The following is a 24,515-nucleotide window of genomic DNA, read 5'->3' on the forward strand; positions in this document are numbered from 1 at the left end:
TTGTTACCCAGTGAGTTCTCCGCCATTCTGCTCTGGGCTCAATTACTGTGGCGAGTAGCATCCCAGCAGTAGTTACACACGGAATCCGTGACACTAGATATATATACGCTATTTATTTAACCAATAGAAGAGTAATTATTTTTTATGTCGACCTTTGTGACACATGGCAACAGCAGACTCAGGAAAATTACTGGCAAATAGTGACATTTGCCTTTCTCAGCAGGCTTTGTGTCAGTCGAACAACTTCTAGATAAATATATGTGATTTATTTAACCAATAGCACAGTATTTTTTTAAATATCACCTTCATGACACAAGCCAACAGCAGAATCAGGAAAATTATTGGTAAATAGTGACGTTTGCGTATCTCAGCAGGTTTTGCATCAGTCGCACAACTTCTAAAAAAATACGCTATTTATTTAACCAATAACAAAGTAATTTTTTTATATTGCCTTTATGACACATGACAACAGCAGAATCAGGAAAATTACTGTTAAATAGTGATATTTGTGTATGTGATCAGGCTTTGTGCCAGTCGCACAACTACTAGATACATATAAGCTCTTTCAGAAATAGGAAGAGGCGAGAAATATTTTTATATTTTAGTATATGCTGGCACTGTGGAATGTTATTTAGCTGTTAAAAAAAAGCAGTTTTGTATATGCTGGTACTCTCGTATGGGGAAGGAAGGAGGACCAGGTTTTGGCTATTGAGACTGGACCATGTGGAAAACTTGTTGGTGCTGCTTGTCAACACACTAGAGCCTTTGTCTGCCATCCAACCCACAACATCCTTGCACTTGTCTGGAGTCGACATTGGTGTAGCGCACAGACCGAATTTTGACAGGAAGGTTGCATGAGATACAGTCACCTTCTGATCTGTCACACAGCCTTGGCAGGCACCACCACACCCACATCTCCGTTCCTTAACATCACACTTTCCCACATTGAATGCGTTATGAAAAAAAAAAATTCTAGCGTTATTTTTCACAGGTACCCTCACAGAGGTGTCATGTACAAATTACCTGTATCTACCAATGTGTGGATAATTTTTTTTAGAAATCATCTTTAAAACATGCCCACAGCAGACTAGGGAAAATTACTGGTAAATAGTGACATTTGCATATCTCAGCAGGCTTTGTGCTGGACGCACAAATGCTAGATAAATATACGCTATTTATTTAACCAATAGCACAGTAATTTTTTTAAAATATCAGAGTAATTATTTTTTTATATCGCCTTTATGACACACGCCAACAGCAAACTCAAGAAAATTACTGGTAAATAGTGAAATTTGCATATCTCACCAGGCTTTAGACCTGACGCACAACTGCTAGATAAAGATACGCTATTTATTTAACCAATAGCACAGTCATTTTTTTACGTATCATTTTTATGGCACACTTCAACAGCACACTCAGGAAAATTACTGGTAAACAGTGACATTTGTGTATCTCTGCAGGCCTTGCACCAGTCGCACAACTGCTAGCTAAATATACACTATTTATTTAACCAATAGCACAGTAATTTTTCTTTTATATCACCTTTATGACACACACAAACAGCAGACTCGGGAAAATTACTGGTAAATAGTGATGTTTGCGTATGTCAGCAGCCTTTGCGCCAGTTGCACAAATGCCAGCTAAAAATATGCTATTTTAGCAATAGGCAAGGAATATTATTTAGCTCTAAAAAAATGTTTAGTATATGCTGCTACTGAGGAATATTATTGAGCTCTAAAAAAAATTGGTTAGTATATGCTGGCACTGAGCAATATTATTTTGCTCTAAAAAGACCTGTTTTCTATATTATGGTACTGGATATGAAATCCTGCCTCTCTCCCTACTTCCACAATCTGTTCCTACATTATACTCAATGCAACGTAGCAGAGATCTGCAGCGTATACTTACAATGCTAACATTCTGCCTTTCCCTCTCCCTCGTATTAAATCTCTCCCTACGCTATCTCAACCTAACAGAGAACTAATCTTCACTCTCAGCAGCTCTTAAAAGAGCTTTTTGGACTCAGGAACTCGTCCTATATGCTGCTTTCACCCTCCCTACGCTCACACTGCGCTGTTTCCGCATGTAATGTGTGGAAGATGGCTCCGGCAGGGCTTAAATATCCCCTATGACACTATAAGGCCAGCCAAACACAGTAATGCCACACCAAAGATGGCGACGGCGTTACTGTGATTGGGATGCTAGCCCAGCATCGTCATTGGCTGCAAAAAAGAAGCCAAACATGCTAGGTGGTTCACTCGAATAGACCAAAGTGAATAGCTAATTACTCATTGAGTAACAAATAGCCCGAATAGCGTAGTACTCATGCGAGTAACGAATAGTGCTGAATGTATTCGCTCATCACTAATCGTAACGTAAATCTTTTAACTCATCACAATTCTTTTGTCTTCATAAATGTAATTTTTGCCAAAAAAAGTAATTGCTTAAAACTTGCATACTACTATATAAAATTATTAATATTAGAAAATGATTTATGACATTGCTGAACAGACTCCACCAACCTTGTTTGATGTTTGAAGTGGAGATGAATACTTTATTACTAGCCTGCCATCTGCTGGATGTTCTGGGGTACAGCTCTGCGAAGAATGGATATCATATAACTATTTGATGTACATTTGATATTTGTACATGCCATTATTACCAACCTTGCTTAGTGGGAATAGAATGGGTATGAGCTGTGTCTCTAGTTGTGAGTAACAATGAGCTGACATATGCCATTCTGTTACCAGTGACATGGTATTTGCTCATCGTACTAGTAAGCTCTGAGTAGTAAATAACAAACATAAAGAACACAGATGACCTATACTGTCACAAGGTATTGTTTGCTGTGTATGATAATGGAACCAAAAACAGGCTAACCTTGGATACTCTGTGTAAAAGATGCAGGAACAGCAGGCAGATGGACAGTGGATCCTCCATCAGTTCTATTTCTTTGAGCAGTTAAATAATGCTGCCATGTTGCGTTCTCTGCACAAAATTCTATACATGAGTACATAAAATGTAACACAGTCCTGGTAATTCTGATTTGTGCAATTAATACAAACCTTCAATTCTAGGTTTAGATGTTTCCGTATTCAGGACAGTGTGATTGGGGATTAATGTGGGTGGAAGGTTCTTCGTGCTGCTAATACGGAGGGTGACATTTATATTATGTTCTGCACAGAGAAATGAATAATAATAAACTTGTGTTTACAAGATATAATGTACTAATAATATATTATTATTACGTTTCCTGTAATTTCTATCAGAACATCATTAGATTACATACTGTTTGGAAAGTCTAATATCTATTCAAAGGTTGGTAGATTTGCAGGGCATGAGAAAATTATTAGGAATGAGCGAACATGCTTGATGATACTCGAATACCACTTGAGTATCTGGGTGCTTGGATATGCTCAGCACTCAACGAGCATTGGGGGGTGAAAAAAATTACTTTATTGTCATCCATAGAGTATTGCGTACTTTGTGCTACAGTACAGTGGTATGTAACATGCCAAAAACAGTTAAAAAATGTTGGAGGATTCAATTAGTCATTCACAGAGTATTATGTACCATATATTCTTGTGTATAAGCCGAGATTTTCAGCACTTTTTTTGTGGGGGAGGGGAGCAGCGGAACAGCAGCAGGAGCCGGTGGCTGTGACATCATACTCACCTTCCTTGCGCCGTCACTGCATCTCCGATGTCCCGGTGCTGCAGCACTTCCTATGCTGAGCGATCACGTGGTACCGCTCATTAAGGTAATGAATATGCACGCATCTCCACTCCCATAGGCATTATTATTATTATTATTATTATTATTATTATTTATTTATATAGCACCATTAATTCCATGGTGCTGTACATGAGAAGGGGTTACATCAAAATACAAATATCACTTACAGTAAACAAAACTAACAATGACAGACTGGTACAGAGGAAAGAGGACCCTGCCCTTGCGGGCTTACATTCTACAGGATTATGGGGAAGGAGACAGTAGGTCGAGGGTTGCAGTAGCTCCAATGGTGTTGAGGTGGCCGTGTGGTCTTTACAGGCTGTAAGCTTCTTTGAAGAGGTGGGTTTTCAGGTTTCTTTTGAAGGATCCAAAAGTAGTGGATAACCGGACGTGCTGGGGCACTAAATTCCAGAGGATAGGTGATATTCGGGAGAAGTCTTGGAGGCGATTGGGTGAGGAGCGAATAAGTGTGGAGGAGAGGAGGAGGTCTTGGGAGGACCGGAGATTACGTGAAGGAAGATATTGAGAGATTAGTGTGGAAATATACGGAGGAGAAAGGTTATGGATGGCTTTGTAGGTCAGTGTTAGTAATTTAAAGTGGATATGCTGGGAAATTGGGAGCCAGTGAAGGGATTTGCAAAGAGGTGAAGCAGGAGTGTAGCGAGGAGAGAGATTAATTAGTCAGGCAGCAGAGTTAAGGATGGACTGGAGGGGTGCGAGAGTGTTAGAAGGTAGGCCACAGAGGATGTTGCAGTAGTCGAGGCGGGAGATGATTAGGGCATGCACGAGCATTTTGGTAGAGTGTGGGTTGAGGAAAGGACGGATTCGGGAAATATTTTTGAGCTGGAGGCGACAAGAGGTGGCGAGAGCTTGGATGTGCGGTTTGAAGGACAGGGCAGAGTCAAGGGTTACTCCGAGGCAGCGGACTTTGGGGACAGGGGAAAGTGTGATTTCATTTATTTTGATAGATAGATCAGGTAGGGAAGATATGCGTGGTGGAGGAAAGATAATGAGTTCAGATTTGTCCACATTGAGCTTGAGGAAGCGAGAGGAGAAGAAGGAGGCTATGGCTGATAGACACTCTGGGATTCTGGAGAGCAGAGAGGTGACATCTGGGCCAGGGAGGTAGATCTGAGTTTCATTGGCATGGAGTGCATATTCATGACCTTATTGAGCAGTACCACGTGACCGCTCAGCACAGGAAGCGCTGCAGCACTGGGACAATGGAGATGCAGGGACGTTTAGCGATGGCGCAAGGAGGGTGAGTATGATGGGGAAGAACGGGGGAGGACGGGGGGAGCCCAGCCATGCATACAAGGATGGGACTGAGGGAGCCCAGCCATGCATATAAGATGAGATAGGGGGAACCCAGCCATGCATGCAAGGATGGGAGGGGGGAACCGAGCTATGCATACAAGATGGAACGGGGGAGCCATGCATACAAAGATGGGATGGGGGGAGCCGAGCCATGCATACAAGATGGGACGGGGGGAGCCATGCATTCAAGGATGGGACAGGGGGAGCCGAGCCATGCATACAAGATGGGATGAGGGGAGCCATGCATACAAGGATGGGATGGGGAAGCCGAGCCATACATACAAGATGGGAAGGGGGAAGCCATGCATACAAGGATGGGATGGGGGAGCCGATCCATGCATACAAGATGGAACGGGAGGAGCCATGCATACAAGGAAGGGATGGGGGGAGCCGAGCCATGCATACAAGATGGGACGGGGGAGCCATGCATACAAGGATGGGATGGGGAAGCCGAGCCATGCATATTAGATGGGAAGGGGGAAGCCATGCTTACAACAGGGGGAGCCACACAGAGCAGGAGAGGACGGGGGGAGCCAAACAGAGCAGGACAGGACGGAAGGAGCCACACAGAGCAGGACAGGGATAAGGGCACAATACAAACCCGGCTTATACTTGAGCCAATAAGCTTACCCAGTTTTCTGTGGCAAAATTAGGTGCCTCGGCTTATACTTGGGTCGGCTTATACTCGAGTATATGTGGTACTTTGCTTCACATTTTGGTGGTATATAACACTCCAAAAAAGTATTAAAACATTTTTCTGGATTGACTTTGCCATTCATAGAGTATTACGTGCTTTGTGTTACATTTCGGTGGTATATAACACTCTAAAAAAGCGGTAAAAAAGTTCTGGATTCAATTTGTTTTTCCAATAATCTTTATTGGTTTTATAAATTTTATAATGGGGAAGGGTAAAGAATAAGGGAAAGCAAGGTAGAGGGGAAAAAAGGAAAACCCCCATATAATATGGGGAAAAGGGAAAAAAGACAGGTATACATACAGACATTCCCGTAGGTTTACACAACACAACTGTCGCTTAATATCAGCACCTGAAATAGAAACTCAAACAGTAAACATATACAATTGCGTATGACATCAAATTATATGTTGCTCAATATCAGCGTCTGAAAATAAAAGTCAGTATATATTATGTAAAGTATGAAAACCTGTCAAGTCTGGGAACACCTTAAGGTGACCCTAAGACTGGCTGGAGGGCAATGTTCAGTTGTTTTTATTAAAATAACAAGTGGAATAAAGGTCTTTTTAAGAAGGATATGTATTTGATGTACACAGAGAGGAGGTATCGGAAGAAACAGGAAAAGATGTCAATCCTGTTCTTTTCAGAAAGTTAATTCCTTCCTCCGGAGATGAGAGTGTGAACAATTTTGAAGCAAATTTCACTTGTAGATTGGAAGTCTTTGTCAATTGGTAGCAGGGCCGGCGTCAGCACCCGGCGCACCCGGGCAAGTGCCGGGGCCCTGGCGAGACGGGGGGTCCATTTACAGTAGTAACAGTACATTACACACACACACTGATGCGCTCCTGGGGGCCCCCCACAGCCGGACTACATCCCTGTGCTGTGTCTGTGTGTGACAGTCAACTCCCAGCCAGCCAGGACTCGGAGGCGCCGATGCGGAGCACATCCATCCCCGCCCGGCAGCAAGCCGCACGGAGCTCCTGCGCAGCTGCAGGAATACTCACCGTCACCGCCGACAACCCGTCACCATGGATACGAGTCACTTCCGCCGGCCAGCGGTCATCTGTGTAATCACTTCCGGCTGGGTGAGAGCTCGTCATCCTAAGAGCTCGTCCACTGTCCACTCCAGGTCCAACGCCAAGCAAGACGAGCAGCAGTCAGGTGCACGGACGGTGCACCCTCTGTCCACAACGGGGGCAACGGCCAGGTCCAGCGCCAAGCAAGGTGAGCAGCAGCAGCATTCAGGTGCACGGATGGTGCACACACCCTCTGTCCACAACGGGGGCAATGGCGTGACAGTGAACTGAAGCAGTGAGTGAGGGTGTCTTCCACTTGGGATGTGTTATACTACGTGGCTGTGTTATATGCTACTTGGGCTGCCTGTGTTATATACTACGTGGCTGTGTTATATACTACGTGGGCTGTGTGTTATATACTACGTGGGCTGTGTGTTATATACTACTTGGGCTGTGTTATATCTTACTTGGGCTGTGTTATATACTGCGTGGCTGTGCTATGTACAATGTGGCTGTGTGTTATACTACGTGGCTGTGTGTTATACTACGTGGCTGTGTGATATACTATGTGGCTGTGTGTTATATACTACGTGGGCTGTGCTATATACTACGTGGCTGTGTGTTATATACTACTTGGGCTGTGTTATATACTGCGTGGCTGTGCTATATACAATGTGGCTGTGTGATGTACTACGTGGCTGTGATATACTACATGGGCTGTGTGATACACTACGTGGGCTGTGTTATATACTACGTGGCTGTGTGTTATATACTACGTGGGCTGTGTTATATACTACGTGGGCTGTTTTATATACTAGGTGGGCTGTGTTATATACTACGTGGGCTGTGTTAGATGCTACGTGGCTGTGCTATATACAGTCATATGAAAAAGTTTGGGCACCCCTATTAATCTTAAGCTTAATGTTTTATAATTATGTTTTTTTTGCAACAGCTATTTCCATTTCATATATCTAATAACTGTTGGACACAGTAATGTTTCTGCCTTGAATTTAGGTTTATTGTACTAACAGAAAATGTGCAATCTGCATTCAAACAAAATTTGACACGTGCATAAGTATGGGCACCCTTATCATTTTCTTGTTTTAAATACTCCTACCTACTTTTTACTGACTTACTAAAGCACTTTTTTTGGTTTTGTAACCTCATTGAGCTTTGAACTTCATAGCTAGGTGTATGCAATCATGAGAAAAGCTACTTAAAGTGGCCACTTGAAGTTGTTCTCCTGTTTGAATCTCCTCCGAAGAGTGGCATCATGGGCTCCTCAAAACAACTGTCAAATGATCTGAAAACAAAGATTATTCAACATAGTTGTTCAGGGGAAGGATACAAAAAGCTGTTTCAGAGATTTAACCTGTCAATTTCCACTGTGAGGAACATAGTAAGGAAATGGAAGAACACAGATACAGTTCTTGTTAAGGCCAGAAGTGGCAGGCCAAGAAAAACATCAGAAAGGCAGAGATGAAGAATGGTGAGATCAGTCAAGGACGATCCTCAGGCCACCACCAGAGATCTGCAGCATCAACTTGCTGCAGATGGTGTCACTGTGCATCGGTCAACTATACAACGCACTTTGCACAAGGAGAAGCTGTATGGGAGAGTGATGCGAAAGAAGCCGTTTCTGCAAGCACGCCACAAACAAAGTTGGCTGAGGTATGCAAAAGCACATTTGGAGAAGCCAATTTCTTTTTGGAAGAAGGTCCTGTGGACTCATGAAACCAAGATTGAGTTGTTTGGTAATACAAAAAGTAGTTATGCATGGCGGCAAAAAAACACAGTGCGTTGTATAGTTGACCGATGCACAGTGACACCATCTGCAGCAAGTTGATGCTGCAGCTCTCTGGAGATGGTCTGAGGATTGTCCTTGGGGTGCACAAACTTTTTCATATGACTGTACTACGTGGGCTGTGTTATATGCTACTTGGGCTGTGCAATGCAATATACTACGTGGCTGTGTTATATGCTATGTGGCTGTGCTATATGCTACGTGGGCTGTGTTATATACTACATGGGCTGTGTTATATGCTACGTGGCTGTGCTATATTTCTCTGCTGTATCTGTGCATCATGAATCGTGGTATGTGCTAAAGGGGGGCCCCCTGAGACTCTTTTGCCCGGGGCCCTCAAAAACCTGGAGCTGGCCCTGATTGGTAGGGTATTCCGGCGTGTAAAAGTTCCTGAGTGGTTTGAAAGAATGATTTTCATTTTTGTAGGGTATCTTTAGACAAGTCCTTGAAAAAAGATAAGTTGCTGTACGGAGATGGAAGGTGCTTTGAGTCTCTTGTCAGCATAAGGAGATCGTTCTTTACCCCTGTAGGATAGAGGGACACATTGACGTCTCGAGCAATGTTTGTAGGGAGAGAGAGTGGCCTTTGGATTCTGAAAACCTTCTCGATCCCATTTTTTCCTTTGTTTTTGGGTAATAAGTGAGAGATCATTGAAGAAATATAATTTTTTAACTGTGAGGGCTGGACCGACTCCGGTATTCCTCTGATTTTTATGTTATTTTTCCTTTTGAAGTCTTCATAATTAGCCAAGTAGTCTCTAAAATAGTTGATGTCTTTTTGGATCCTCTCCAGAGAGTCCGAGAGTATGTGTGGATTATGAGCATGGATAGAGGGCGAGATCCGGTAGTTTTTGTGTAGAGAGTCTGTTATTTTTGAGTCTTGAAGAGGGGCATCGGGGGCCTTGGTAGAATTTAAGTTAGAGTCTTTGACTATAAAATGTAGTGTATCTTTAAATAGCTTCTTGATAACAGATTCAGAGGCTTCTACTGTATTTGATTGTTGAAGGTCGGATATTTTAGATTCGTATCCACGTGTATTAGTACCCTTTTCCAAGATGTTTGTCGATGTTAAAAAGGCTCTGCAGATATTGATCATAAAGCTCTCAGATGGGTAGTCGTCAGAAGCTGGTATGTTATCTATTAAAGAAACATTAGAGATATGGTCCTCAGGCCCTGCATCCGATTTCTCTAAAATTAACCCAAGTTAATTTTATTTGGCTGGAATAGGAATTTTCCTATGGGCTCATAAGTGTCGTATTCAGTAGAACCCTCTGAGGAGGAATGTTGGGATGAATTTTTGTCAGAATCTGTAAAATTAGTAAAGTCGCAGTCCCCATAGTCAGAGGTATCTGTCATTTTGGTAAATTCTTCTGAGTGGACACTTTCTAGCCTCTCTGATGAATTAGAAGAATTATCTGTATCATGGTTTACATCCAGCTGTTCCTATTGATCTACTGTGCCCCTATTGTTTTTGTCAGCTGGTTCCATAGTAGAGGTCAAATTAGGAAGTATTTTTTGAATTATTTCTTCAAAGCTTTTAGTACAAAGAAGCCTAGTTTCTAGTATAGATTTTTGTTGTGACCGTATTTGTTTAAAGGGGTCACTATCTGATGTGTCAGAGGACTGGTCACAGCCACTCCAATTTGTTCATAAAACCCCTTTAACAGATGGGCTTCTACATAGTTGCCCATTATTGTCAATGCTTTCATGAGTTTCCCCTATGATTTTGGGGGTATCAAAAGAAGGTTTAAGGCTGGTACCTCTCCTCAATATAGGAAGAGGTTGTGAGGCATTATATAACTGTAGCGGTGTTCCAATCGCTATACCACCACTTTGCAGTGGCAAGACTCCCTCCTCCCTAACTGTCGCTGCATCAGCCTCTTCACCCTCTGTAGTGTAGCTTCTGCATGATTGCCCCTTATTGTTTGGGTAATTGTCAATTTCCCCTGTGATTTTTGGGCAATTATATGAAGGATTAGAGGTAGCATACCTCTCTGAAGCACTAAGAGGCTGAGCGGCGCTATGTAGTAGTGGCGGTGTACCATTCGCTGCTTCACAATACAGCTGAACACCTCACAGCGGTGGGACTCCCTCTTCCCTCACCGCTGCTGCATCAGCGCTCTGCATGCGGTGACGTCGCAAGCGGCCGGCGGAGTAATCACCGGGCCACACCGGGCCTCAATTCCCAGCTCCCACCGGACCGAGTCGGTCCTGAAGGACTTGCCTGGTGTTAAGGTAAGGGACAAGTCCTGGGGTCCTTCCTTCCTCAGCGTCGCAGCTCCCGATCTCACCGCAAACTCCCGTCTCTTCTTCCCCTCCTTTTCAGTGGGTAATGGTGCCATGGGGAGTGCAAGGTTCTTCGCTGGTGGCAGCGCTGACGTCGTCTGACATATCACCTCCGCAACAGCCAACGACGATTCAGCACAGCCGTTGGTATTCTTCTGTCTTGAATCCCTGTTTTCTGGGTGAACATCTGAGGTCCTCCCCAACAAAGGAGCAAAAGGGACTTTTATCTTTTACCAGAAACTTCTTGGCTCCAGCTCTTTCTGTTCCATGGGTGACAGAAATTCTGAAGGACTTTCCTCTCATGTTTGCCTGTGTGGTGGCCATCTTGATTGGAGGCCTTGTTACAGGCTGAGAAGCTGTAGTGCTTGTTGTCCTTGTAATATCCGCTATATTCTTCATTTTATTTGTTGTAGATAAGGACCAAAGGTTTTCCAAGCCTATAGATCTATAAGTTCCACTTTTTGGAAGCCAGAAGTAGCTCAATATAGGTGATTATTCAGGAGCTCTGTAAAGGCATGTCTGCTCCTGTCCCCTGCAAACCACGCCTCCCCCTGGATTTAATTTGTTAACCATAGAGTACTCCATGCTTTGTTTTACATTTTGGTAATACATAACACTAAAAAAAAGTGTTCAAAAATGTTTACGACTTGAATTTGTCATCCATTGAGTATTATGTGATATGTGGTAAATTACAATGGTATTAAACTCCAAAAAAAAGCTTTGCCTGCTGCCAGTGACCAATTTTTTTTTATTACACGTAAACTTTTCCAGAGACATATCAGTTAGAAAATGCATAAGGCATGCGGCAAGGAATGGGGAAGTGGAAGTGCTGTTGATGGTGCACGCAGATGATGAGGACATGGAACAGGTGCGACATGACACATAGCATCCTGTCCCACTTTTGCAGGGAGGCACAGTACACCAGTTCTGAAGCCAGAGTAGTGCAATCAGGTGGTCGGTTGGATAGCAGATAATGCTTCTAGCGTGATTGCCAGCAACACTCAGTCTTCCACACAGCTTATTCTCACCAGCCAACAGTCTGGATCACTTAAACCTCACCCTGATACTCCTTCCTCCCACTATGTCGAGTCCTAGGAAACCAGTGAGCCCACACTAGGACACTACAAGGAGCTCTTTACAACATAATTTATTGATTGTGGCCTCTCCACCTATGTGCTCCAAGAGGGACAGGAGGACATGATGTTTAGTGATGCACAAAACTGAGAGCAGCAACAACCACAAGAATATGACAGTGAGGAATGTCAAAGTTGCCTCTAAAAGTCTTGTTGCTGTTTAGTCACAAAGTCAGGAGGACCAGTGTGTGGCGGTAGAAGGTGAGGTGATGGATGACGTAGATGCTTCCCTGCTCCTGTCCTTGTATAGAAAAACAAAAAATCAAAAAGACCTAAAAAATATTATTTATTGATATATTTTTTACAAATTCAAAAAAACAAACCCAAAAGCAACCAAAAAATCAGAGGGAAAAAAATTGGAGGGTCCAATCTCATGCTAAGTATCCAAAACTCCACATATGTTTATACAGATGTCTTTTTAAGGCCAAAATAAATGGTCAGACATAATACAATATACAGAAAATGGGCTAGGGAGGATAGACAGTGCCTTCCCCTATCAATGTCCCTTCTTTGCAGCGGAGTTTGGCACCCTGCGAAACGATACGGCGCCCCCGCTCAACGTAGACTGACCCTAAGAGACCCTCCAAAGGAATCCCTGTCAAAGCCACCACCAAACACACACATTAAAATAAAGTGCTGTTAGTGCTTATAATGTTGATCTGTATGTGCTTTTAGAATAACTATTGAGCCACTATGATAGGGACTCCATCATATTTGGAAATAACCGGGACATAGCCATTATCCAACAAGATCTCATAATAGTATAGAGTGAAAGAGAATATGTAATGATACAGATTAACTACCGAACAGTATTACATAAAGTATACAATGATTATGAATATAGATATACTATTCTATCCTGCTGATAAATCACTAGGATATATTCCAGTTCAAAACACATTCAATACTGCTTCTTTTCTAGACATAAAATGGTATATTGTGCTGGATAGATTCAAATAGAGATATCGTTTCCAAGGTACAAGGTACAGCTGATGGTCAATAGAAAATTGCACCTTTATGTACACTATGTTCCAAATTATTATGCAAATGACATTTTTCTCGGATTTTCCTAAATGGTCAGTGCAAATAACAGTAGGTCTAAGAAAAGTCATCACCCGTTAGAGTATACATCGAATTTTATTGAAGAAACCTCCCAATGATAACAGTATAATCTCCAAAATGAATAAAAACTCAAAATGCACTGTTCCAAATTATTAGGCACAGTAGTATTTCTAAACATTTGATTTGTTTTAAAGAACTGAAAATGCGCATTTGTGGAATTTGCAGCATTAGGAGGTCACATTCACTGAACAAAAAAGCTATTTAACTCCAAAACATCCTAACAGGCCAAGTTACATGTTGACATAGGAGCCCTTCATTGATATCACCTTCACAATTCTTGCATCCATTGAACTTGTGAGTTTATGGAGAGTTTCTGCTTGTATTTCTTTGCATGAAGTCAGAATAGCCTCCCAGAGCTGCTGTTTTGATGTGAACTGCCTCCCACCCTCATAGATCTTTTGTTTGATGATACTCCAAAGATTCTCTATAGGGTTGAGGTCAGGGGAAGATGGTGGCCACACCATGAGTTTATCTCCTTTTATGCCCATAGCAGCCAATTACTCAGAGGTATTCATTGTCATGCATGAAGATGATTTTGTTCCTGAAGGCACGTTTCTGCTTTTTAGACCATGGAAGAAAGTTGTCAGAAACTCTATTTACTTTGCTGAGGTCATTTTCACACCTTCGGGAACCTTAAAGGGCCCTACCAGCTGGTTCCCCATGATTCCAGCCCAAAACATGACTCCGCCACCTCCTTGCTGATGTCGCAGCCTTGTTAGGACATGGTGGCCATCCACCAACCATCCACTACTCCATCCATCTGGACCGTCCAGGGTTGCTCGACACTCATCAGTAAACAAGACTGTTTGAAAATTAGTCTTCATGTATGTCTGAGCCCACTGCAACCTTTTCTGCTTGTGAACACTGTTTAGGAGTGGCCGAATAGTAGGTTTATGCACCACAGCAAGCCTTTGAAGGATCCTACACCTTGAGGTTCGAGGGACTCCAGACGCACCAGCAGCTTCAAATAACTGTTTGCTGCTTTGTAATGGTATTTTGGCAGCTGCTCTCTTAATCCAATGAATTTGTCTGGCAGAAAACTTCCTCATTATGCCTTTATTTGCATGAACTCTGTCTGTGCTCTGTTTCAGTCACAAATCTCATCAGAGTATGATGATCACTCTTAAGTTTTCGTGAAATATCTAATTTTTTCATACCTTGTCCAAGGCATTGCACTATTTAACGCTTTTCAGCAGCAGAGAGATCCTTTTTATTTCCCATATTGCTTGAAACCTGTGACCTGCATAATAATGTGGAACATCATTTTTGAGTAGTTTTCCTTTAATTAGAATCACCTGGAAAACTAATTATCACATGTGTTTAAGATTGATTTCAGTGATTCATTGAGCCCTGAGACACAATACCATCCACGAGTTTGTTTGAAAAACAAAACAATTAAATCTTTATAACACTTAAATCCAATTTGCATAATAATTTGGAACACAGTGTATACACTGAGTTATTCAAATAGACCCATATAGTATATAGTTAATTGTCACAGGTGTCCCATATATTATAAATTACATACTTATTCAGCAAGGGGAAGCAAGTATATCAGGCCAACCGCAAAAGTGTGTGGCCATAAAGATAATCAGAGCCATAATGGAAATAACTCATCTTAGGGAGTTAGTCCCATTCCAATGCGTTTCCCCCCAATAGGCAATCCAGAGGGGTTCATCAGGGGAATGCCAATAATAGGTGATGGGCAGCTGTAAATAGCAGGACGCTGTAACAGATCAACATTATTAGCACTAACAGCACTTTATTTTAATGTGTGTGTTTGGTGGTGGCTTTGACAGGGATTCCTTTGGAGGGTCTCTTAGGGTCAGTCTACGTTGAGTGGGGGCGCCATATCATTTCCAAGGGTGCCAACCTCTGCTGCAAGGAAGGGACATTGATAAGGGAAGGCACTGTCTATCCTCCCTAACCCATTTTCTGTATATTGTATTATGTCTGACCATTTTTTTGGCCTTAAACAGACATCTGTATAAACATATATGGAGTTTTGGATACTTAGCATGAGATTGGACCCTCCAGTTTTTCCCCTGTGATTTTTTTGTTGCATTTTAGTTTGTTTTTTTGAATTTTTAAAAATATATCAATAAATAATATTTTTTAGGTCTTTTTGATTTTTTGGTTTTCCATATTGATCAAAGATCCTACGATATTTATTTGTTTTTTTAGCTATATTCCTGTCCTTGTATATTCTGAGGCACCATCACCAGGCATTTCTACATTTTTGTCCCAGCACTGTGTTGGCTACATTTCCAAGCTGCTTACAGTGAAAATGTTGCCGTTTAGGCTTGTGGACGAGTGGGATTTCTACCATCTCATGGCGGTAGCCGTCCCTCAATACTCGGTCCATAGCTGCCACTATATCTCACGTAGTGGCGTTCTCGCCTTGTACCTGCACATCTCCAAGAACATGACAGGGCCCTTACTAACACAGGTACTGGGATTGTCCACTTAACGACTGACATGTGGACCAATGCTTGTGGCAAGGGAGACTACATCTTCCTATTACCCTGGCACATTGTCTTGTTCGGTTTTGCTATCTCCTTGATGGCACACAGGGTGAACCGCCATGTCATTTCCCTGGCAAAGCATATGAGCTACTGATGCCGAGAATTGCTGGCCTTACTTCTATCAGGGTTTTCCCCACCTCCTCCATCTGCTCAAAAGGACTGGGTAAAAATTAATAGGAGGAGGAACAGGAGCTGGTTAGTAGTGCAACAGAGTCTAGTATGCACAGAAGCTTGTCGTGATTCTCAATGGCGAGAGAACATAGCCCAGCATATATGAGAACTAGCTCTTGGAAGATGGAAACTATACTGACCATGAACTAAACCTGCCGCACAACTAGAAGTGGCCGGGTAGCATGCCTACGTTTTTTATCCCTAGATGCCCAGCGCCAGCCGGAGAACTACCTAATCCTAGCAGAGGAAAAGACAGTCCTGGCTCACCTCTAGAGAAATTTTCCCAAAAGGCAGACAGAGGCCCCCACATATATTGGCGGTGATTTAAGATGAAATGACAAACGTAGTATGAAAATAGGTTTAGCAAAATCGAGGTCCGCTTACTAGATAGCATGAAGACAGAAAGGGCACTTTCATGGTCAGCAGAAAACCCTATCCAAACACCATCCAGAAATTACTTTAAGACTCTAGCATTAACTCATAACACCAGAGTGGCAATTTCCGCTCACAAGAGCTTTCCAGACACAGTAACGAAACAGCAGCTGTGAACAGGAACAAAATGCAAAAACACACAAGGACAAAAGTCCAACTTAGCTGGGAGTTGTCTAGTAGCAGGAACATGCACAGAAAGGCTACTGATTACATTGTTGACCGGCATGAAACTGACAGAGGAGCAAGGTTATATAGCGACTCCCACATCCTGATAGGAGCAGGTGAACAGAGGGGATGATGCACACAAGTTAAATTCCACAAGTGGCCACCGGGGGAGCCCAGAATCCAATTTCACAACAGTACCCCCCCCCTCAAGGAGGGGGCACCGAACCCTCACCAGAACCACCAGGGCGATCAGGATGAGCCCTATGAAAGGCACGGACAAGATCGGAGGCATGAACATCAGAGGCAGTGACCCAAGAATTATCCTCCTGACCGTATCCCTTCCATTTGACCAGATACTGGAGTTTCCGTCTGGAAACACGAGAGTCCAAGATCTTTTCCACAATGTACTCCAACTCACCCTCAACCAACACCGGAGCAGGAGGCTCAACGGAAGGCACAGCTGGTACCTCATACCTGCGCAACAATGACCGATGAAAAACATTATGAATCGAAAAGGATGCAGGGAGGTCCAAACGGAAGGACACAGGGTTAAGAATCTCCAATATCTTGTACGGGCCGATGAACCGAGGCTTAAACTTAGGAGAAGAAACCCTCATAGGGACAAAACGAGAAGACAACCACACCAAGTCCCCAACACAAAGCCGAGGACCAACACGACGACGGCGGTTGGCAAAAAGCTGAGTCTTCTCCTGGGACAACTTCAAATTGTCCACCACCTGCCCCCAAATCTGATGCAACCTCTCCACCACAGCATCCACTCCAGGACAATCCGAAGATTCCACTTGACCGGAGGAAAATCGAGGATGAAACCCCGAATTACAGAAAAACGGGGACACCAAGGTGGCAGAGCTGGCCCGATTATTGAGGGCGAACTCCGCCAAAGGCAAAAAAGCAACCCAATCATCCTGATCCGCAGACACAAAACACCTCAAATATGTCTCCAAGGTCTGATTAGTCCGCTCGGTCTGGCCATTAGTCTGAGGATGGAAAGCAGACGAAAAAGACAAATCTATGCCCATCCTAGCACAGAATGCCCGCCAAAATCTAGACACGAATTGGGTCCCTCTGTCAGAAACGATATTCTCCGGAATACCATGCAAACGAACAACATTTTGAAAAAACAGAGGAACCAACTCGGAAGAAGAAGGCAACTTAGGCAAGGGAACCAGATGGACCATCTTAGAGAAACGGTCACACACCACCCAGATGACAGACATCTTCTGAGAAACAGGCAGATCCGAAATAAAATCCATCGAGATGTGCGTCCAAGGCCTCTTCGGGATAGGCAAGGGTAACAACAATCCACTAGCCCGAGAACAACAAGGCTTGGCCCGAGCACAAACGTCACAAGACTGCACAAAGCCTCGCACATCTCGTGACAGGGAAGGCCACCAGAAGGACCTTGCCACCAAATCCCTGGTACCAAAGATTCCAGGATGACCTGCCAACGCAGAAGAATGAACCTCAGAGATGACTCTACTGGTCCAATCATCAGGAACAAACAGTCTACCAGGTGGGCAACGATCAGGTCTATCCGCCTGAAACTCCTGCAAGGCCCGCCGCAGGTCTGGAGAAACGGCAGACAATATCACTCCATCTTTAAGGATACCTGTGGGCTCAGAATTACCAGGGGAGTCAGGCTCAAAACTCCTAGAAAGGGCATCCGCCTTAACATTCTTAGAACCCGGTAGGTAAGACACCACAAAATTAAACCGAGAGAAAAACAACGACCAGCGCGCTTGTCTAGGATTCAGGCGCCTGGCAGACTCAAGGTAAATTAAATTTTTGTGGTCAGTCAATACCACCACCTGATGTCTGGCCCCCTCAAGCCAGTGACGCCACTCCTCAAAAGCCCACTTCATGGCCAAAAGCTCCCGATTCCCAATATCATAATTCCGCTCGGCGGGCGAAAATTTACGGGAAAAAAAAGCACAAGGTCTCATCACGGAGCAGTCGGAACTTCTCTGCGACAACACCGCCCCAGCTCCGATTTCAGAAGCGTCGACCTCAACCTGAAAAGGAAGAGCAACATCAGGCTGACGCAACACTGGGGCGGAAGAAAAGCGGCGCTTGAGCTCCCGAAAGGCCTCCACAGCATCAGGGGACCAATCAGCAACATCAGCACCCTTCTTAGTCAAATCAGTCAATGGTTTTACAACATCAGAAAAACCAGCAATAAATCGACGATAAAAGTTAGCAAAGCCCAAAAATTTCTGAAGACTCTTAAGAGAAGAGGGTTGCGTCCAATCACCAATAGCCTGAACCTTGACAGGATCCATCTCGATGGAAGAGGGGGAAAAAATGTATCCCAAGAAGGAAATCTTCTGAACCCCAAAAACACACTTAGAACCCTTCACACACAAGGAATTAGACCGCAAAACCTGAAAAACCCTCCTGACCTGCTGGACATGAGAGTCCCAGTCATCCGAAAAAATCAGAATATCATCCAGATACACAATCATAAATTTATCCAAATAATCGCGGAAAATGTCATGCATAAAGGACTGGAAGACTGAAGGGGCATTTGAAAGACCAAAAGGCATCACCAAATACTCAAAATGGCCCTCGGGCGTATTAAATGCGGTTTTCCACTCATCCCCCTGCTTGATTCGCACCAAATTATACGCCCCACGGAGATCAATCTTAGAGAACCACTTGGCCCCCTTTATACGAGCAAACAAATCAGTAAGCAGTGGTAACGGATATTGATATTTAACCGTGATTTTATTCAAAAGACGATAATCAATACACGGCCTCAAAGAGCCGTCTTTCTTAGACACAAAGAAAAAACCGGCTCCTAAGGGAGATGACGAAGGACGAATATGTCCCTTTTCCAAGGACTCCTTTATATATTCTCGCATAGCAGCGTGTTCAGGCACAGACAGATTAAATAAACGACCCTTAGGGTATTTACTACCCGGGATCAAGTCTATGGCACAATCGCACTCCCGGTGCGGAGGTAGTGAACCAACCTTGGGTTCTTCAAAAACGTCACGAAAGTCAGACAAGAATTCAGGAATCTCAGAGGGAATAGATGATGAAATGGAAACCAAAGGTACGTCCCCATGAGTTCCTTTACATCCCCAGCTTAACACAGACATAGCTCTCCAGTCGAGGACTGGGTTATGAGATTGCAGCCATGGCAATCCCAGCACCAAAACATCATGTAGATTATACAGCACCAGAAAGCGAATAACCTCCTGGTGATCCGGATTAACACGCATAGTCACTTGTGTCCAGTATTGTGGTTTATTACTAGCCAATGGGGTGGAGTCAATCCCTTTCAGAGGTATCGGAGCCTCCAATGGCTCCAAATCATACCCACAGCGTTTGGCAAAGGACCAATCCATAAGACTCAAAGCAGCGCCAGAGTCGACATAGGCGTCCGCGGTAATAGATGACAAAGAACAAATCAGGGTCACAGATAGAATAAACTTAGACTGTAAAGTGCTAATTGAAACAGACTTGTCAGGCTTCTTAGTACGCTTAAAGCATGCTGATATAACATGAGTTGAATCACCACAATAGAAGCACAACCCATTTTTTCGTCTAAAATTCTGCCGCTCGCTTCTGGACAGAATTCTATCACATTGCATATTTTCTGGCGTTTTCTCAGTAGACACCGCCAAATGGTGCACAGGTTTGCGTTCCCGCAGACGCCTATCGATCTGAATAGCCATCGTCATGGACTCATTCAGACTCGCAGGCACAGGGAACCCCACCATAACATCCTTAATGGCATCAGAGAGACCTTCTCTGAAAATCGCCGCCAGGGCGCACTCATTCCACTGAGTAAGCACAGACCATTTGCGGAATTTTTGGCAGTATATTTCAGCTTCATCTTGCCCCTGAGACAAGGACATCAAGGCCTTTTCCGCCTGAAGCTCTAAATGAGGTTCCTCATAAAGCAACCCCAAGGCCAGAAAAAACGCATCCACATTGAGCAACGCAGGATCCCCTGGTGCCAATGCAAAAGCCCAGTCTTGAGGGTCGCCCCGGAGCAAGGAAATTACAATCCTGACCTGCTGTGCAGGGTCTCCGGCAGAGCGAGACTTCAGGGACAAAAACAATTTGCAATTATTTTTAAAATTTTGAAAGTGAGATCTATTCCCCGAGAAGAATTCAGGCAAAGGAATTCTAGGCTCAGACATAGGTGCATGAACAACAAAATCTTGCAAATTTTGTACCTTTGTGGCGAGATAATTCAAACCTGTAGCTACACTCTGAAGATCCATTTGAAACAGGTGAACACAGAGCCATTCAAGGATTAGAAGGAGAGGAAGAGAGGAAGGCTGCAGTATAGGCAGACTAGCAAGTGATTCAATTAAGAGCACACTCAGAACTAGAGGGAAAAAAAAAAAAAAAAAAATTGTAGCAGACTTCTTTTTTCTCTTCTTTCTTAGCCAGTAATTTAACCCTTTTTTGAGGCCGGTCAAACTGTCGTGATTCTCAATGGCGAGAGAACATAGCCCAGCATATATGAGAACTAGCTCTTGGAAGATGGAAACTATACTGACCATGAACTAAACCTGCCGCACAACTAGAAGTGGCCGGGTAGCATGCCTACGTTTTTTATCCCTAGATGCCCAGCGCCAGCCGGAGAACTACCTAATCCTAGCAGAGGAAAAGACAGTCCTGGCTCACCTCTAGAGAAATTTTCCCAAAAGGCAGACAGAGGCCCCCACATATATTGGCGGTGATTTAAGATGAAATGACAAACGTAGTATGAAAATAGGTTTAGCAAAATCGAGGTCCGCTTACTAGATAGCATGAAGACAGAAAGGGCACTTTCATGGTCAGCAGAAAACCCTATCCAAACACCATCCAGAAATTACTTTAAGACTCTAGCATTAACTCATAACACCAGAGTGGCAATTTCCGCTCACAAGAGCTTTCCAGACACAGTAACGAAACAGCAGCTGTGAACAGGAACAAAATGCAAAAACACACAAGGACAAAAGTCCAACTTAGCTGGGAGTTGTCTAGTAGCAGGAACATGCACAGAAAGGCTACTGATTACATTGTTGACCGGCATGAAACTGACAGAGGAGCAAGGTTATATAGCGACTCCCACATCCTGATAGGAGCAGGTGAACAGAGGGGATGATGCACACAAGTTAAATTCCACAAGTGGCCACCGGGGGAGCCCAGAATCCAATTTCACAACAGAAGCTTAGTCCCTTCTCTCCTACAAGAATTGCCTCCTGAGGCAGGAAATGAGGAGGAAGAGAGGGAAGAGGAGAAGGAGATGGAAAGTCTTCTTCATGGTGGATATAGGGAAGTGTTAAGTCTGGATTAGCCCTGACTTTTCCACACCACCAGATGGCAGCAGTACATAAAGTGTTTTTTATCTTCAATATTTGAATGAGGCCCTCCAGCTGTTGCATTCAAGGGTCTATGGATGACCCTGCTTCTAATTTTTGTCTGGCTTTGCACTATGTGTGCAGAGATTTTGTGAGTGTAGTAGTATCACAGCTAAACTTTGCTAGCAATATTCGAATGAGGTACTACAGTTGGTGCCTTCAAGGGTGTATGGATGACCTTGCTTGTTTTTTTGGCAAGCTTTGCACTTAGTCATTATGAGTCTAGAAGTACCACTACATGACAATTTGAAATTACAAAAAAAGCTGGGGAGAAAGAGTTGTGAAAAAATAGGGTCTTGATGCTGGATAAATATCAGGAATCGTATCAATACATTCTGACCTGATACAGGTTAATATGGCTATTGCAGTAGTGAAAATCACCAATAAAGCATACAAATCTGTAAAGTTTGCTTTTCATATCCGCTCTGTTAGCTGATGAAGAAAACACCAGAGAATGTAAAATAAATGGTTTCTTTATTTTTTCTAAGTGTTTCAAAGTCTAACCCACTTCTTCAGGATATAAAAAAAATATCAATATGAACAGAATGTGTATGACAATTTGAACAAAATGTGTCTGAGGCCCTCCATTATGTCTAATACAGGTGGAATCTGAGTCCCTTTTTCATCCAATTTTTGACAGGTCTTTTTTCCTTTATAAATTACACTAAAATTTCAATTTTTCTAATAAAAATTTCAGTTCTGGTTTACATCAATTATTATTTTTTTTAAATATTGGCTTATATACCAATTAATATTCAGGAAAGAATGTTTCTTAACATTTTTTTCCTGTGCACTTCCCCATCCTGTTCTCCTCCATTCAGCACTTTGTCTTTCCATTTCAACATTTTCCCTGACTCCCAGACCTCCTTGTAGGGTCTGCTGGAAAATGGCCAGATTTCCCATTGACTCAAATTTTACTCACTACTCGTAACAAGCATTCGAGTATTAGGAATTGCTTTGTTCAAGTAACAAGCATCCGAGCATTTAGGTGCTTGCTTTTCACTAGTCTTCAAGACTATTGACCAAACAAAATAAGTTTGGAAAATCCTCTGTGCATATGAAGCTTGACACTTATGTTTAAGATATTTGGCAGGGCACATAGGTGAAAGAGTTTTACGGTCCAAAACACAATTTTGGCAAGCACTATAGCATGCGAAATTCTTACAATGTGTAATGTACTCACTATGTGGATTTGGCTCTGCTTGCCAGGTATAACAGTCAACAAATGAACACTAATAAGCGATTTTCATACTTTCGTACTACGGTTACATGCCAGCCAGCTTCTCTTCTCACTGAAGCAGTTGGCTTTAGTTTTTAATTGAACATTGAGAGAATTAGAAACAGAAGAAAGTCGGTGCATGACTGGTAGCATGAAAATCGCATGTGGTTTGATCATGAGCTGACAGGTTTCATTTAAAAAGGACCTTTCACCAGTTTGACTGTTATACTGGCCACATCATAGAATCGTGACTGCAGAACTGTAGAAAAACATTGTTTTATTTCTTAATTTCTATGGCATTGAGAAGATATTGGCATACATTATAGCCTAATCTTTATATGCAAAGTCCGAGAGGGTATTACTAAAGATTTTCCTCTGGGCATGTACTTTGGACCATGATTGGCATTGGCCAATCAAAAGCTGTTAGGAACATTTTGTGGAAAAAAAGATCACCCCCCCCCCACAATGGCAGGCACGGTACTAACTAAGGAACGTGCCTCTGACTGCGGAGCCCCTATAACCAAAGCAAGAGGAAATACAGTGTGGTGCCTAATTCCCCACTCCGGCTACTCCCACAGGTGATGCAGCAATTGGGATGCCCAACTGACCAATGGGGCAAAGGAGAAGGGGTGTCCGGCCACACCCACATGGGTTAAATTCAGGGGTCAGTGCCTTTCTCTTTCTCCCCGACTGACCCCTGGAAGCTGTTGTCGTCGTTACAGCCAGGTCTGACGCCATGATTGAGGCCCTGCAGTAGAGAGCAGCACAGAAAGGTGAGCAATGGTTACAAGCCTTTATGACTGGCCTTGGCGCTCACCTCCCTGTGCCCTCTCATGACCCCCTAACTGTGCCGCAGGCTCCCTCTTCATCCCCCATCCTCCCCTGCCCCCCATAACCTCTCCATAGGCCATGCAGACTGTGACACTCACTCCCCCATGGCTTCCCCTCCTTCATTGGCCTCCTGTCTTCACCCACCTCCGCTGGCCACTGTGCTGGCGGGCCAGTGCATGTCCTCTGAACCATCTGTGGCTCCCCCCTCCTCCGTCCCACCAGAAGCAGCGGTGTGGGTCAGCAGGCCTTCAGCGTGGTTCTCCCGACCTCCTGAGCGTCTCCATGTTGGCTGGGGACCGCCGGTTCCAAGTCATCGTGCTCGCACCACTGCCCCACCGATCATTCTTGAGATTGCTAGAAACGCAGTGATGCCCAGGATAACTGCTCAGAACACCACGGGGCCCAGGCAGATGGCTGGGACACACCAGGCCTGAGTCCCTGCAGCTTCCGCCCACATTCCAGTGTGGTCTGGGCAAGCCCCACCCACTTCTGTGTGTCATATCGGTTACCACCAGGTCAGCCCAGACGCTTTCCACACCGTCCCTCCAGTAAGCGCAGTCGCACTGCCTGCATGGGGGGGCATGGGAATGCGTAGCAGAGCCCACAACACTGCAGCTGAACTGAACTGCACTGAAGAAGCAATTGACACCAAAGGAGCATCGCCATGAATCCCCTGGCAACC

The 24,515-nt window shown here is 43.8% G+C and overlaps 1 protein-coding gene across 5 annotated transcripts in view; it reads right to left on the reverse strand.

The window, feature by feature from the left end:
* The window catches only part of LOC143815672 (uncharacterized), a 219,540-nt gene that overhangs the window by 84,399 nt on the left and 110,626 nt on the right, over positions 1-24,515 (reverse strand). For 4 of the 5 annotated variants that reach the window (XR_013223776.1, XM_077295171.1, XM_077295172.1 and 1 more), the window contains 3 exons: positions 3,066-3,176; positions 2,881-2,988; positions 2,523-2,597 (listed from right to left, as the gene is read on the reverse strand). The exons of the other annotated variant lie outside the window; for it this stretch is intronic. Coding sequence is in view for 3 of the 4 variants with exons in the window: in XM_077295171.1 (XP_077151286.1) it covers positions 2,523-2,597; positions 2,881-2,988; positions 3,066-3,176 (294 nt within the window). In the remaining variant the exon portion in view is untranslated. The remainder of the gene's footprint in view (positions 1-2,522; positions 2,598-2,880; positions 2,989-3,065; positions 3,177-24,515) is intronic. 5 annotated transcript variants of the gene reach the window in all.

Source organism: Ranitomeya variabilis, chromosome 3 (genome assembly GCF_051348905.1).
Source record: "Ranitomeya variabilis isolate aRanVar5 chromosome 3, aRanVar5.hap1, whole genome shotgun sequence".
In the NCBI taxonomy this organism is placed as follows: Eukaryota; Metazoa; Chordata; class Amphibia; order Anura; family Dendrobatidae; genus Ranitomeya; species Ranitomeya variabilis.